At 42.4% G+C, this 17,268-nt stretch overlaps 1 protein-coding gene across 3 annotated transcripts in view; it reads left to right on the top strand.

Annotated features, from left to right (window-relative positions):
* Nucleotides 1-17,268, top strand: part of SYT16 (synaptotagmin 16) — a 78,048-nt gene that overhangs the window by 16,761 nt on the left and 44,019 nt on the right. Inside the window, exons 1-3 of one of the 3 annotated variants that reach the window (XM_065685263.1) lie at nt 4,021-4,107; nt 15,231-15,273; nt 15,520-16,140. In XM_065685263.1, the coding sequence (XP_065541335.1) occupies nt 15,588-16,140 (553 nt within the window). In that variant the 5' untranslated portion in view covers nt 4,021-4,107; nt 15,231-15,273; nt 15,520-15,587. Of the gene's footprint in view, nt 1-4,020; nt 4,108-15,230; nt 15,274-15,519; nt 16,141-17,268 lie in introns of those variants that run through there. The other 2 variants (XM_065685265.1, XM_065685264.1) reach the window with 2 other exon arrangements.

The following is a 17,268-nucleotide window of genomic DNA, read 5'->3' on the forward strand; positions in this document are numbered from 1 at the left end:
CTGAAGTCATCCTGTAGTGTAGAGGTAGTTTTGAGGGAGAGGATGGAGCAGGAACAGCACTGTGATATCTTGTGCTCCTTCTGTTAGATGTCTTCTGTTGAACTCCCTTCCATCTCTGATCTCCTCTTTCCTAGATTGGGGCCCTTCACATTGCACCTATTGTTCTTAAGCAGTGTATGCAAAGGAGTGTGTGCAGTTTTGCATGCACTCAACCTGCCAGGAGCACAAACGCTGTTTCTTGGCTTGCACTGTCACCTGGGCAAAAGAATGTGTGAACCCACTGTGGTATTCCACAAAGGTGTTTGTGGCATCAATTCCTTAGTTTAAAACCGGGCGATTTGGAGAGTCCTGGCTGAATGGACTGTTCATACCCCAAAGCATGGGGTGGACAGCTCCTTCCCTGGGCTTGGCTCCCCAGGGTTTGAACCAGCAGTTGAATGCCTCAGTAAATTTTCTCTTCTTGCCCTGAGTCTGCCATCTATTGCTGTAAGGCTGAACACTCCAGCAGTGCTGTAGCACAAGTGATGTGTGTACATTTCTGCTGCTCATCCTCTCCCTCCCAGGCCCAGACATTCCATCACACACCAAACGGAGCTCTACTCCAGATCAGTTTTACAATAATTTCCCAGGTGTAGTCTTAGCCTAGAGTTTCAGGTCTGCAGAGAAAGCCCTCCAGCTGAGGGCTGACAGAGCTATCTAAGTGGTCCGGACTGTATGCAGGTGCAGCATGTTTTCCTCTTGATGGTGGAGGAATGGAGAGCCCGCAAGTCTCCTATCACAGAGGAAAATGAGCTTCCAGCTGGAGTCAAGTGCACAGACTGTAACGTTTCTACCCACATATATGAGACAGTGCTCAGGTGCAAAATCACAGCCCTCCCTCAGAGTCACTGTGGCACAAACCTCTAATACCTGGCACAGATAACACGGGGGAGGGAAGAGGAAACTTCTTAAAGCTGTGGGACAGGATGCACCTTGTGCTGCAGAACTCCAGCTACCTCCTTGCAGTTAGGCAGCCTGTCATTAGGAAAGGGACTCTGTGGTTTGCTATGGGAGCAGGAGGTGTCAGTTCCTGCCAGAACTGTGGTGGTCCTTCTGGGGCACCTTTCCTCTTTGCTTGGTGCCTATAGGGAAGGGGAGGAGTGGTGCAGGGATCTCAGCCCTTGTTAGTAGCTCGCTGATTGTCTGTGCTGTTCAGGATATCTGGGGGAGTGAGAGGGGGGAATGGTCTGTGCAGCCCCTTCTTCTCTGTGCTCCCAAAGCCTCTTGCTCTGTGTGGACACAGTTGTTAGTATTTGGCTTTGACAGCTTCCCCCCAGAAGCTGCTGCTGCACCTTCTGTGAGCAGTGACAGGAGGTGCCTTTTACAGCTCTGTCCCAGAGGAGAGGAAGCCTGAAGGGTCATCCCAGGTCCTATGCCACTGTACTACAACTTTCTTGTTCCTCTGTAGCTGACCAGGAAACAAGAATAGGTGGATGCTGTTGTGCTGGTCTGAGATCCTTTAGAGCAAGTGAATAGCAGCTTACAATTTGTCGCCAAACTTTATTTTCAGGCTGCCTGGTCTAGTCAAGGGTCTGCATTTTCTTCTGGAATTTTTCAAGGTACTGTGCAGGTCTGTTAAAGAAAGAGGCACTTTGAGGATTTCTGCAGCTGGGGCTCATGTAGCATATTGGAGCATGTACTGGACAGTTTGTGTTTGAAAATATTGGTGGCTTGTTTGTGCCCTGTCTGAGAAGTGGAAACCCTGACATCTCCTTGGGCTCAGAGCTGAGATTTTGTAAAAGGGCTTAACAAATAGTAACAGCAGTGCCCTTGCGACCCCTCTACATCACACTCTTGGTAATGAAATTACTCACATAGAGCCTTCAAACTGTGATTGTCAGTTTGCTACTTACCTGCTCCAACTTCATGCACACACACTTGCAAGTTGAGATCTGGTGATCCCGAGTGGTTTTTATATGCAAGGTAGAGCATAATCCTTTTTCCTACATATGCTATGCTCAAGAAAAGGAGGGGTCAGTGATGGGACCCTACTAGGCTTTCATGTATATTCTGGCCTTATGGCTACTTTGATTTATGCTCAGCTCCTTTGATTTTTATTTGGCTCCAGCAGCCAGTTAATGGTGACTTCAGCAGCTGAAAATAGCCGGAGTAGATGTATCACTCAGCCACTCTCATGTTCCCAGCTCTGCTCCCAGGGTTGAGGTGTGAAGATAGGTCTGGTATGTGCCTGCCAAATTATCCGGGGAAACAGTGGCACTGATTTTCAGTGCTGGCAGGGAGACCTACTGTCTTTGTGGACCCTGCTTAGTGCTGGTGTGACATAAAGGGGACATTGCCAGAGAAGTGTCTGTGCCCATGCAGAAGAGAGCAAAGCAAATGTAGACTTGATCTTGTTGTCATTTAAGCTGCTGTAATTCAGTGCATACTTCTGTTCCCTCCTTAGGCTGGAGTGACCAAGGTCAGAGCCACCTCCAGAGTTTGTGTAAGCCATGTTCCTCTGGGTTCAGTCCTAAACACTTGTCTGACTTGTATGTGGATTGCAGCTATGCACTGGTGATTTTTGTTTCCAGTTGAGGCATGTTGGCTTGTATTAATTTAGGGGTTTTTAATCCCCTAGATGACAGTCCTACTGTGCAATATCAAGGTTGTAACTAAAGCCAGTGTAGCTCTTCTTACCTAAATCTTTTGCTGAGTCAAGTCTTGTAAACTCCCAGTGGGATGTTTCACAGGCAAGGCTGACTCTGTTTACATCTCATCTCATGAGCTCATCTTGTCTGTAAGCTGCAGCTTTGCAATAACAGGCATCCCTGGTGTGCCACTGATGCTGCTGATGTTTCATTTTTATAGGGTCTTTGACTTGAATTGAACAACTGAACTTCACCCCTTCCTGGTGAAGTAATTACCAGAAAAACAAGCCTTTTTCGTTTTAGATGGCACTTACAGTTTTTGATGTGTGTGCCCTTGTCATCCACATCAGATGATGTATGTAGTGTTTGTCCTTTGTTTTGGCATTTTGATATGTGTGAGAGAGGTGAAATGGCTTTAAAAGCTTTTTCCTGGCGCCTGTGGTTTGTTGCAGACCCAGTGGTACAGGCAGAACATGATAAATTGGAATAAGGCTGTTTCTCTGCAGTTTGACATAGGGATCATTTAGATATGTAGTACTAGGTTGTCAGCTAGTGCAAAACCACTGTGCTCATTAAGTGGCCAAACCTGACACCAAAGGAGCTAAACTGAATTACCTGAGCTGGAGGCTTGTATTTTGCAGCAAAAATTGTAATTGTGTAGTACAGTAATATACTTTTTACTTAAGGGTAAAGCAACAGTTGAAAGAGGATCATAGGCTATACATTAACCTGGTTCTTAGTAAACGTAATGGAGTTCATGAGTGCCTTTATAGTGTAATCTGGTGGTTTAAAAGAAAATGCAAAAATTGCAAAGGAGGTGTTGGTGTCTTTTGGCCCCTAAGTTGCTTCCCCCTCACAGCAGCCTGTGAGAATTTACCACAAGCTGTGCAGAAATGGTTTATGACCAGCTGCTGTTTCTTGGCCGATTCTTGTTGCACTACAGAGTGTCTCCCTTGAGGCTGGTGGAATTCTGCATTGTTATGAAAGTTTATTAAAATCAGAGCCTTTCTGTGTTGGAGTTCATCATGTGACAGAAGTGAAGACCTTCACCAGAACCAAGTTTGGTGTGTAATGTACACTGTGGTACATTACATGTACCACAGTGTCTCCAGTAGATTAACCCAATGCAGATGGTGGCATCAGAAAGTTTAATGCATTTAATTCAAGTCCAGGTTCTGCTGAATTTCAGTGCCATTTCTTCTGGGGAAGCAGAGCTGTGGATACAGATGTGGTTAAACCACAACTTTCTCAGGACAATTTTCCCACTTGTGCTGATGTTTTCTTTCTAACTTTCTGTTATTAGATAGTCCTGAGACAGCTGGGGTTTTATCTGCCATTGGAGTCTTCATTATCCTCCCTGCAGTCCTCTTCCATTTCATCAACAAGAAGCTCTGCTTTGAAAAGAGAGATGAGCTTCCATGCATGGGGCAACAAGGGAGAAAACACTACAAAGAAAAGTCCAGAGTTCAAGAGGGCTTTGGTAGGTATCACAGTGTTATACTGCCTTTGATGTACAGACTCTTCTTGAAGCTTTGACTACTGGGAGAACAGAGATAAATCCATTTGCTGTGTCTTGGGTTATTTGTGTGGAAAAGAGCAGGGTTTTGGATAGACTATACTAACCTCCAAAACTTGATCAAATGGATATACAATTACTACCATGCTCCCATTATCTTTGTTGTCTGGAGTAATATCTCAAAAAATGGAGGGCAACACTGGGTAAAAAGCACACTCCCCACTCTCTCTCTGTTGGGGAGTGTTTTGTTGATCTAGTGAAAAGCAAAATGTGAGCAATTCTGAGTAACAACACTACCTTTCTGCTCATGAGAGATATGCCTGTCCCAGTTTTCTTGTAGTAGCTATTACATGTTCTTTCATGTGTTTGTTTTTATCTGGAAACATTATGTCTTGGGTAAACCTGTAAGTCCTGGAGTCAAAATAACTGGGAGTTTTACTGTGTTACAAAAGTAACATTTTAATGTTTCTCAGCCATCAAAAATGCATCCATTCTGATAATGGTGGTAACTGAGAATTTGGTGATTTCATCGTACATTTGTTTGTAAATTTGCATGTCAAAAGCGTATAATCATGGTAATAGTCAGCCAAGAGGAGGCCTCAGAAGCCTCCCAGTTAAAAGGTCTGTTCTCAGAGATTCCATCTTAAAGCTAATTGTAGAAAAACACAATCGCAAAGCATGGAGCCCCTGGGGATTTTCTTGTTGTACATTTTGCCTTGTACACAGAGCTCAGCATGCTTTTGGAAAGGGCATGAGCTGGTCATACCTAAAGAGTCCAGGATTTATGGGAAGTCAAAGGCTTGGATGCCATATGTAGTAGGAATTCAGTGAGACTGGCTGCTTCTGGCTAAATGCATTAGTAAGCCAGGGACAGGCACCAGAAAGTTAAAAGTACGTGGAATTGATTCCTTCTCCATTGAAAGTCCCAACTTTAATGTTTCTAAACAGACTATGGAGTTTTTTTAATAAGTTTCCTTCGTCGATATTATTTTTAAGTCTTTCTTCTCTTCGCCTCTCATCAAGTGGTGTAAAAATGTGGCTTTTATTTCAGTTTTTAAGATGACACATCTCCCAGGAGTGTGTGGGTGTTGACATTCTAGGGAGCTGTCACAGGCTATCATGTAAACATGTATTTGCAATGCTTTTTAAAATGTGAATTATTAATAAATAGGGTGGCTGGCTTTTTTGTGTTTTGTTCCTTCCAAATTTTGAAGGACAAAAAATTACTTCGCAGCTGACACAGTCGGTGGCAATTTTCATTTCAGACTAAATCTTATGTCTGAGTAATAAACCTTTGAAAACATGGGTTTATAATGGAAACACTAATTCAACTTTAACTACAGCTGTGCCATACAAGCAAAATACCACACACATTAATGAGGTGCTAAATCTGATACGGCAGAGGAATGTGTTGTAATCATTAATTACAATGGAAGCTTAAAGTTGGAGCCTGTTTTTTCCTTTCAAACAAAATCAGCTTGGTGAGTTGGAGCTAAGAGCTATTTAAAAATATCGCCTCTATATTTAGTTTAAATTTCACCATAGCGTTTAGATACTTGTAAGGCCAATATGGGATATGCATGTAGGAAATGCTAATTCTTTTAAAGGACAGCAGCATGAGAGAATATATTAAACCCTGGGCTAATGTAGTGTGTCATATGGCAAATGTAGAAACCTGGAGCCTGAGCTTGGGCTGGGAAGCCAGGAAAGGATGTTTCTAGCATTGAAGTTGCTTGGTGAAGGAGACTTCCCAAAAGGAGTGTTGACTTCTCAGACTTTGTTTCAAATTCAGAATCTGACTTTGCTTGGTAGAAAGAAGGAGGATGGGAATGTTTGTAATGTGTAACTTAAATGTGAGTGTTCACTTCTTGTCTTCTCAACTTATTCTGGTGAGCTGCATTTGTTACAAGGAGATCCTGATTCTAAAGACTCTGTTGTTCTTTAACATGTAACCCACCAGCTCTCACAGGGAAATCTTTTTTGCTTCTCCACATCTGGAGATGAATGAAGAGTGGTTAGAACGTGTCTGTCTAAGTAGGAGAGAAAAGCCATTTTGCATTTTGATTCCTCTGGCATGACTATAACATCTGCAATAGGATAAACCTGAATTTGCAACAGCATAGGTGCATGAAGGCTGTAGCCTGAGAAGGTGTGTATGGGTTCAGTGCATGAGATATTTCTTTTGTCCTTGGATCTAGTTGAGTTTTGAGTCATCTACCAATAAAAATGAATGTTAATATAGAAACATAAGCAAATCTGTCTACTTTGCACTTTACAGGTGCACAGGCTGACATTTAGAAAATGTACTGTAAAATGTCAAAGTTCGTTGTTGTTGTTTTTGTGTTTGTTTCTGTGTAGAGCCTGACCTCAGAACGAGGCAAGTGATAGAATGAAATAGGTGTTTCCCTTGTCATGGCTCTACGATACAACTGGATGGTTTGTTCCTAATTTAATTTTAATTGCACAGTTTGTGTCCTTATGCAAGCAACAAGATAAGGAAAAAATCTTTGTGAAAGTGAAGAATTAATTGAAAACCTTTCAGGAGACTCCAGGACAAAGCCTCTTAATTACTGGGGCCCAATGGATAACATTTTTGGTACTTGAAGCTTTTGTAGATCCTATTCTTGACTGCTTCATTGATCTTAGTAATGAGCCCATCAGTTGTGCAAGGACATGCTGCCCTGATTGCCTCTCACTCAGCTGCAGGAGTGCATTCACTGTGGAGGGGCTGGAGCTCATCTGGACACAGCCAGCCTGTATTTAGGATGGTCTTGGCACTGTAAGGGAATGCCTAGAACAAGCTGTGGAACCTGATAGAGAACCTGCTAAACATGAGACCAATATCACAAAGTTAACTTCATGCGTATCAAGCTTGCTTGTTTGGCTATGCCCAAGCATGTGCAGAAGAAAGTGGTGGTGGCATGAAGCAGTCCTGACACGACTGGAGTGATGTAGAGCCTTTATGTAGGTCATGTGCAGAATTCCTTAGTGAGGGAAAGATTAATCATCAGACCTTTGGCCTTAATATAGTCAGCTGGAGTGGATCCTCACAGCATTTGTAACCTTTCTGGTGGTGGGAGAGTGTGTGTGGGTGAAATTTCCCCTTGGATCATCCTCCCAAGCAAGGAAGGAGGACCTTCCCTTGAACAGAGGTCTGACAAATGTCAGTGGGGTCTCGTGTGAGACCTTGTGATACCATAGCATGAATTTCAGGACTAAGAGGCAGTGATGGTGTTCTTACATGCGGTGTTGCTGAGCCCTCTGCTTCAAAAGTTCATGGGTGAAATGAACTTCACAGAAACATGTGACAGTGCTGGGAAAACCCTTGTGTAAAGAGCTGTATCTAACCGTGTGTTTCAGTGCAGTGACTTGAAAAAGAAAAGGGGCTTTTTTTTCTATACCGTAATCTTTTCATAATGATGTGACCTGAGACTGGAAAAGAAATTGTAGTTTGCTGACTGTGCTTTATACAGAAATATTCCAGTTGTGCTGTGCCTTGAACACTTGTTGTAATGTTAAGGATGTACTCCTGATAGGTGGACTCAGCTTAAACATCACGAGGTTTGAAGAAACATTTTTTTTTCCATTTCTTACTTCTGTCTTACAGCCTTGAGGATACTTTCAGTTCATGTTCTCAAGCTGTTCTACACAGCCCCTGCTCTATCCTCTAGGGCTAGCAGCACACTCAAATAAATGGAGATGCAGCTCTTTTATAAACCACTCATCTCCTGTAGCTGATATTTTAAGGAAAGCATCAACACCTATAACCCTCAGCGAAGGCAGGAATGTTAGCAGCACCACATGGATGTTGACCTTGCTTTGTGCGTGCAGCCCTGGGCACAGTCAGGCACCAAGGACCATCACGTGCAGTGTGCGGGATCATCAAATGCCAGCAGAGGCTTAGCTTCATGTTTAGAAACCAGTAATGTGGGTGTGACAGTGCCAGTCCGGAGTGCGCAGTAGACTGTCTTCCTCCAACAGCGTGGTAAGGAATGTCCTTTTCCATAGAAATGCAATTGTGGTTGTTCTTTGTAACCCTGTTGCTGCGTATCCAGTAGCTCCATTGTCCTTGGCAAGGTGCAGGTTGGAAATGAGTATGGGGGTATTCATACCACCTACTTGAGGTATATATCTCAGCCATGGTGTTAGGTTCCTTGATCAGCCAGTGGCAGGAGGGAGAGAAGCCCTTGAAAAGGAAGTTTCTCAGTGCCCAAATGAAGCTGCTCTTCTAAATTGCTTTTTTTCCTTAATTGCTTCTATACAGGCTTGTAGGAATAGTGGCTGGACATGGAACAATGTGACTGTTGCCACTGATGTCTACCCTAGATACTAGAGAACCTGGTTTGCAACAAGGCTAAATTAAATGAAGGGTAAAAGGTGAGGGAGCAGTTCTTAAGTTGATAGGGACAACTGTGCACTCAGATTTATGGCTCTGAATTCTTTTAAATCATTTGAAACCAGGTCTGGCTTTCCCAGTGACCCCTTAGCCTCCCAGCATGTCAGGTTGGACTGATGGTTTGACTTCGCAGAAGTGAAAGGAGATGGGAGCTATGCATTTAGCCATGTGTGTACCCATGGATAACCAGGAATTAATAATTATCCACTGCATTTGCTACTTAGGGCTGTGGTTCCCAAAAAGCACTGTCTGCACTGCTCAATGGTGGTCCATACAGAGCAATTTCCATAGACTCTGTAAGGATGGAGTGTGTGGGGGAAGAAGGAGTAACAGTAACTGGGTGACTTCTCAGAATGTTTCTAAAACATATTCATTGTGTTAAACAGCTAGACATGCTCTGCCACTGCTGATTTCCATGCAAGTAGTTGCTCCGATTGATCCTAGCTTGTTGAGTTGCTGCAGACTGGGTAGCATGGTTGCAGGCAGGGTGGAGAGTCCGTCTACTGGGTCTGCTCTTTGCGACAGCTTGACAGCACAGGTGGGTGGGTTTGAGTGGTGGTGTAACTTGGTGTTTTCCAGCCTTTTGAACTTGTGATTTCCTTTTGGTTCATCTGTCTTCAATTGGATGAATGACAGCAACTCAGTTACAGAATGTGCTGTGATTTTTGACTCCAGGTTTTTTCTTTCATTCTCTTAATACAGTGATTACAGATGTTTCTTACTCCTTTACTTTGAAAGAGCACAGTTGCCACTACTAACGTCAGTTTTCTAATACTCCAATGATCTGTGACTTTCTTGATGCCCTTTTTGAAACCCCCTGTTTGAGATGTACACATAATTAAAGTTATTCATTGTTGCTTTTTGTACTACCACTTGGTACAGAACTGTTAGGTTTTTGTGCCTATGGTAACAAGTGGCTCTTTAAACACAAAGGACCTTGTTTTGATTTGGAGGATGTGACTGGCTTCAGTGGAGTGAGTCTGGACTTAACACCAGTGCTGAAGCAGAATCTGTCTCTCTGGTACATCCAGGCCAAATATTATGGTCAATTATCCCTCAAGTTTTTTGGTGGTGTTCCAGGCCAGGTTGGACAGAGCCTTGTGTGGGATGGTTTAGTGTGTGGTGTCCCTGCCCATGGCAGGGGGGTTGGAACTTGATGATCTTAAGGTCTTTTCCAGCCCTAACTGTTCTGTGATTCTGTAAGTTTTATGAAAGTATTTTGGTGGCAGTAGTACCTATCTGTGCAGTCACAGATTGCCTGTTTTGTGAGTGGAGTGAAATGAGCACGCTTCTGAGTTCAGGAGGTTTTACAGTCTAAGCAAAAACAAAGCCGGGAAGTGGTCAGTATAGGGAATTGCCCTCAGCTCCTCGGCCCTGTTACTGGTGTTTTGTTTGATTTTTTTTTTTTTTGCAAAAGGCTCCACAGTTTTGAACAATTAATATCACATTTGCATAATTATTTTTTTTTGTCACTTTCCTCTTCTCCCCATCCCTCCCACTGAAATTGAGAATTGGTAATTGTTGCTATTATTTTTGACAAAGGGGGAGCATGCAACAGAGGAATGGGAAGAAAGAAGAAGACACCGTAGGGCTAAATATCCTGATCAAAACCACTTACGTCATTTGAGTATCAATTTTTACAACTAATTTGGCACGGCATCACTAGTAGCAAGCTGCCTGCAAAGACATGAGATGATTTGGGAGTGAGGAATAAGTCTGCAGGCTTCCTCTGCGCAGGCTAAATTCTGTGCAGCAGGGTGCATTGCTGTCTGTTTGATCTCATGTTTGTTTTCAGTTCACCCTTTTGAGGCTTGCAGGACTAATGCCTTGCAGCAGTGGGTTTATTGCCTTGTTGATTTGTAACCCATGAATGCTTCCAATGAGATGTGTGTAATTTATTGGTATAAACCATTAGATCTTCCTTGAATGTCCTGGAGTTTCTGAATCACCAGCTGAAAACTATTATGACAGAGCACATAATCACTTGGAAAGTGCCTCTGTCTTTTCACTTTATGCATTAAAGCCAGCTACATAAATAGCATTTTTATACCATGTAGGCCAAAAAGGTACCAAGATGTTCTCTGTTTTGTTTTACCTTAGGGAAACTTGGTCAGCAGTGACAACCACAGTTGATGTGAACCTTGGGCACTGTCTGTGAACTTCCCTCATAATGCTTCTGCAAGGGGCTCCAATCAGCTGAGCAGCTTGAAGTGCAGAGGCTGGTTTTGACTCTGTGAATTTTTCATTGGAAATACAGTTTCACAGAATCATGGAATCACAGAATGGCTTGGGTTGGAAGGGACAGTAGAGATCATCTTTTTCCAACCCCCCTGCCACAGGCAGGGACACGTTCCACTAGACCAGGTTGCTCAAAGCCCCGTCCAGTCTGGCCTTGAACACTTCCAGGAATGGGGCATCAACAACTTCAAACCAATTGCTTGGTTATCCTTCACTGTGAGGTTGGAAGGGCTCTGCTAGCATCTCCTTAAATATGATTCTGGCAACTACAGGAGGAGTGAGGAGGCCAGATTGTTCCCAGAATGAACTGGGACAGAGGATTTCTTGGCCCAGTACTGCTGCTGCCTGCCTTCAGTGGAGTACATTTCTAATCTTTCCTCTGCTATTTTACATGTGTGCTAACTGGGGCTCCAATCCAAAAGCAGGATCAGGGTCATTATAGTTTTGAATAGTTTAAAAAAAGTTATTAAATCATCTTACCCCTCCAAGCCTTCCTTACTCCCTTCTTTCATGAACAGCAAAATGACCTTGTGTTTTGCACAGAACCTCGATGTTCTAGGCAAAAGCTGAGATTCACATTTTGGTTTAGATCATTCCTCCTAAGCTTGGAGCAGGACTTCATGGTGGGTCTGTAGCACTGCTTTTCCTAGATATTCACACAAATAAAGCTCCTGTCCATGGACATGATCCATGTCATGTCAGGTGGACATGAGAAGCCAATGAGCTCAGAAGAGAAATCATTATCAATGTCTAAAATAAAATTTGTGGGAAGTGGGGAAGGCAGAGGAAGCATTCATCTGCGTACATGAAGTGTGGCTGTCCAAACCGGTGACCCAGCTCACCACTCAGAGTTTCAGTTGTGGACAGATGGATTCAACAACTTGCCCAAACTGCCAAAAAAGTTTTTTGGTACAGTTTTCTTGGCAGTGGCAAAAGAAGTGCATCTTCCTAAAACACTGATGTGACGAAAATATCTTAGGGCCTTTGAAAGCTGGGAGCTGATTTCTTGTGTCTCTACATGGGACAGTGCATTCCCAGGCAGACGGGGGAGCCTGTAGATTTCTTCCTCATCTAATGTTTTAGAAATAAGCACTTACTTGAAAATTGTTCAGTTGTTATATGCTGGGGTGCTGTTTTCAGCCTGTGGTCTATGAACCTCCCTACAATGGAAGAGTTTGGTAGGCAGCTTCTGCAAGGCCACACAAAAGTGACTGAAGAAAAGGCAGTTTGTGCTTACATTCTATGACAGCTTGTATCAGGGAAATGTTCTAAGAAATCCTCATCTGATGGGAATTTTTTAGGAGCCTGCATATCAAGAAAATGGAAAGACACTTTGTTAATATTACAAACCTCTGCATTGTGGTAGTGTTTGAAATTCTGCTAATAGTTTTCTTTTTTTAGCCATACAGTAATTGCACCTCTCAATGGGAGTGCTACTCAGTAATAATGATCTGATCAAGACAAGGGAATATAGATCGTAGTAAAGGTTATGATGGTTTTTGTGAGAGGCTTAACATTGATCCTTTTAGCTGATTTTCCAAGAGGAAAAAAAAAAAAAAAAAAAGCTTTGAGTTAAGCAAGTGATTCAGTGTGAAAATTCTTGTTGTTAGGTTTAGAAGATGGAACTTGAAGTGAATTTGCTAAACTGGTTTTTTTTTCCTCTCTCTTCATGAATGCTTTTAAAAAGGAATGGATTTTTCTTTCCCACACATTTTAAATTCTCAGTTCTGTTTTTTTTTTTTTCTAATATAAGTCAAAATTATTAGAGAATTCAAAAGTAAAAATCTGTTATGCTGAAAAGGCCATGTTGTGAAATATATTATAAACACCCTGTTAGAGCAGTGCCTGCTAATTAAGGGAGAGAGCTCCTGGAAACAGCAAGTCTGTAACAGAGCTCAGCCCCCTTTGATCCTCTGTTGAGTTTGTAAAAACGCTGCCCGCTTAAACTTGTCTGCAGCTTGTTACACATTTTATCCATCTGCTGCAGGACCAAAATAAGCAATTTATATTTCAGTTGAACTCCATTTGTTCAGTGTATCACTGACTGTGCAGTCTTTGTAAAGAGGTAGAGGACAGGAGGAACAGCCAAGCAAAGGTTAAACAGTCAGGTACTGTGAAAATTGCACTGCTTTTACCTGTAGGGATTATGCAGGTGCTGGATTGCAAGTTGGACAGATGTGTTGCAGGTGTTACTGCAAAGTGGTTCAGACTTTTTGGGTGAAATATACTTTAGTGTCTATCCATTGTCTATAAACTGAAATAAAACCATTTCTTGGCATTCTCCAGCTTTACTTCAGGCTAATTTCCAGGTCTTGTGTAAAATTGTGGATATATATATATCTGTATGTATGTGTCACGTTTTCCCCTAGCCTACTTATAGCAAGATGATTGGGTCAGCTACAAGGTATATGAAAGCTGTGTGTTCAAGTCTTACCTGCCTCTTTGGATAGTTGAATGACCACATCCAAGCTATGCAGGTGACTGGAGATCATGGCTTTAATTCCCTGACTAAAGTAAAATCTCACCTTGAAAAATTCCTCCATCTTTATGGTTGCAATACCTAACGAGGAGTCTCTTGTGCAGGACCACGATGTTTGCCTGAGCTGTGGTACAGTCAGCCACAGCATCCGGGAGAAGTGGGATGGCTCTGTTGGACCAATTGGGTGTTAGCTCTGAAATCTAATAACAAGAGGAGCTAATTATTCCCTGTGCAAATATCACAAGTCTATGTTCTGCTGATTTTTAGAACAGATCAGCACTTCATTTTAGCACCCATATGTTTTATCTGCATTGGTTAGCTATCACTCCTGGATGCCTGCCCCCCTCCAAGGGCTACTGCTGTCATGTGTCTTGCTGCTGAGACGGAGGCAGAGTGTTATGAAGTTCTCATTTCATCTGAAATCAGAGATTGATTCGCTGTTGCCTGTAAATAAATGACAGGTTAAAAATGTATCCGGTAACCAGTACTTACCCACTCAAATTTATCTCCTTCCCTTCCCAAATATCATCTCCTGCTAGTGATTTCTCTGGTGATGTGACTTACCAGTAACAAATCTGCATTATGCTAAAAATGTGTCATTTGAAGTGTGTGATCATTTTAGGTGTATGAGAAAATAGATTTTTCTCTTTGTGCAAAAAATTTCACAAAGCAGAGAGGTTTTGCCAAGGGCAGGATTGGAAAGAGGAGAGTCAACGAAGGGAACAGCTCACCTCATGCAAGGTTAAGCCATGACATTGTCCGTTCTTTGCCAAAGATTTAGTGCATGGCAGGGAGCATTACCTGGGTCCTAGTGGCTGGACCAGAGGCTTCTGGTTGACAGGTAGATACTGGAACAGTATGTGCCCCATGCCTGGAGAGTTTGTAACAGACATCGGCTCTTAAAATGGCTTTAGCAACCTACATTCCTTTACTGCCCTTGTTAGGACTGTAATTCTTAGTACGTACTGAAGCTGATAATAAACTTGTTGGGAGTATCTGCAGTGTAAGTCAACATCACTGAACAAAATTATTTGGCACAAGTGTTTCAAAAGGTAAAGACATCCTAAGTCTCATCTGTAAAAAAGCTGCTCACTGAGCAAGGTGGGATCTTTGTAGTCCCTGCTCCCTTAAAAAACAACGAATAACTGGGATTCCCACTACATTTCTCTGGAGACCATTTCAGAAGGTAATACACATTGCTGCTGAGTTTATTTTCTTGCTGCTTATACTGTGTTTACCCTTTTATAGTTTTGACTGCACCTAGATCTCCAAGTTCAGCAAGAAACTGGTATTCATTTTTGACGCTTTTTTATTTCTTTTCAGTTCTCTTTTAGCCTAAAATCTGCAACTGTTTAATTCTTTCTTCCTAACCCTATCGTCCTATTTGTAGGTTTCTCATTCTCAGGGTTCCTAGAAGAATATCTGTCTTGTGATAATGTGGGAAGATGTATATTGGGCAAAAAGTCACCTTAACTTTCTGCAAGTCATGTTTTTATTTAGGCTTTACATAAATTTTGAGAAAATATGCATTGACACGATTCTGGTGCTCTTGTTAACTTGCTTCTGTTCCCTGTCATTTCATACACATAATATTCTACCTCCTGTGTTTTGTTTGGTGGTGGGATTTTGTTTGTTCATTTTGGAGTGTGTTTTCTTGTTTGTTTAGTTGGGTTTTGTTTGTTTGCTTTGTTTTTGATTTCCATGAAGGACAAAACAAGTCTGGGTTGTGTTACTCTGCGGACAGAGAGGTCTTCTTCAGAGCCTTTCTGGAGCAAACCACTTGACATACTTGTCTGCTGTGGGCTGGTTCTGCATACCTTAGGCCTATCGCTTAAGTCAATCAAAACATACTTCTTACCAAATTCTCCACCCTTCAGTTTTCCCATCTGGACATGCTAATGCTAATGATGGAAGTCAGGGCCAGGAGATTGTTTGAGATATTTGACTGCAGGCTGTTTTGTACTTCTTTTCCAGGTCTGTTGACAGCTGTAACCAGCATGTGTGTGCTTCAGAAAAGGTACTTCTGTTCCAATGTTCTATGTTTTTATTTTTATGTAAGGTTTAGCAATTGAATGAAAGCTTTCTAGATCTCTGCAGGAATACATGTAATTTCTTCATCATTTCTGGATTTCTAACGCTGTTCTCAACGCGTAGAAGTGCTTTTTTCATTTCTCCTCTCAGTTCTACACATCTTACATAGTGTGTCGACAGGTGTTGATGGACAAGTAATTTACAATAATCTCTTACGATGCTTATTCTGTAGCAACCTGAATTACAAGTGACATGCTGGCAAAGCTGAACTGATCACCAGATACTTACATAGTGTTAAACATGGCTTCTGAGGCTGCTCAGAATTTCCTTCAGCCACTGTCATCTTGGATGTCTCAAATATATGAAGCTATCCAACAAGCAGGAGACTCTATATCTGCTTCACTGCTGAATTTGAGTGGAGTGGGTCATAAATCAGAAGATGAGAGGAACCGGGACTTGGAGAATAACAAAGTTTATGAGGATTATTCTGAAGAATTGGGTGATGAACGACACTTGGACCTCTGGGATGAGGAATACTTATATCCTAAAGAAGATGGTCACATTGGAGGTCCTGATCTTGCTTCACAAGACCTCCCTTGTGGCTCTGGCATGAGTCAACAGAAGCAAAAGCAGGTTAAAAATACCAGCAGCTTACCAGAGCAGTGTGTTGAAAACACCGGGTCTTTGATAGCCAATGGATCCTACTGGACAAATGAAGATCTCCAGACACTTGATCGGCTTCCTCCCATTGTTGAGGAAGAAGGTGAGCCCTCCATGAAGATGGGAGGTCATGAGCACAACCTCAGCTTGGGTAGCCCCTTAAAAAGTAATATTGGCAAGGCAAGTTTTGCAGGTAAGCAACTAGCACGCACCCTGACAGTATTATCCAGACCTCACTTTTCTGGTATCGATTTGATCTAGTTGCTAATCTGCTCATTATGTTCTGTGTTATCTTTGTTTCCCACAGCTGAAGGAAAACTCCCCAAATCCCAAAGAAAAATCTAACCTTTCCTCTTGTTTCCAATTCTTCTCTTGTTCATGAGACTGATCTTGAGATAAATGGAAATCTCCATGGGGAAATGTCATGTATTAGAAGGCAATTGGGTCCTGTTGCTGCAGCAAGGAGTATTTTTCCACCTCCCTATTTTGTTTCTGGTAGCAGGACCCTTCAAAGGGAGTGTTTAGCCTTACGCCTTTGCTTTGAGAACCATCTGCCTTTGCGTCACTGCTATTAAAGATATATATAAAATCTCAAACCTTGTTTCTTTGTGCCAGGAATCTCAAGATGTTACTGTGCCATGTGCTGTGAATGCTGTACTAAAAAGCCAGCCATATCTCATGATTTTATGGATGAGAGGCTCCCAAATCACTTTCCTTCCCTCCCACCACCCCCACAGGCTTTTCAAATAAGGCTGAAGAGGACAGCAGGCAGGAGATTAGGGGAAGGAGAACTGAATTTGATATTTTCAGTTTTAAATAAGCCTAACTATAACTCCTGATCACTAAGTGATGTGAACAGCTTTTCAGATGATTGTGTTCAGGACTGGATTTCAGCCATGTGGCTCGTACTCATTAAATATCGCTGTAAATGTGGCTACAATTTACCTTGGTCACAGAGGAGTGATGGAGATGTATGTCCCAACCACAAACAGGAAGGTGCAGTCCTGCTGACACCATCCTTTGGTCTTACTGTGTTAAAACTGCTCCTTAGCAACATCCTAGAAAGGGGGACAAGGGAGGGAATGGGGCGGGAGGAGTGAATCTACGATTTGAAGTTGCTGAAGAACTTGAGACTCACTGATGGTCTTCAGAATTTGGCTTCAAATATGTAAATTCCTTCTTCTGAAGCAGGCAGTAGGTGCTCTTGAAAATGTTTGGTTTATGATGACCAAGAGCTTTTCATCACTCTTGGCTTCTAGGGAAGTCTTACATATTTATATTTAGCCTTTTCTGTGCAGACTGCAGAAGATCAGCCTGTTTG

The sequence above is a fragment of the Lathamus discolor genome, chromosome 6 (assembly GCF_037157495.1).
Source record: "Lathamus discolor isolate bLatDis1 chromosome 6, bLatDis1.hap1, whole genome shotgun sequence".
Classification (NCBI taxonomy): domain Eukaryota; kingdom Metazoa; phylum Chordata; class Aves; order Psittaciformes; family Psittacidae; genus Lathamus; species Lathamus discolor.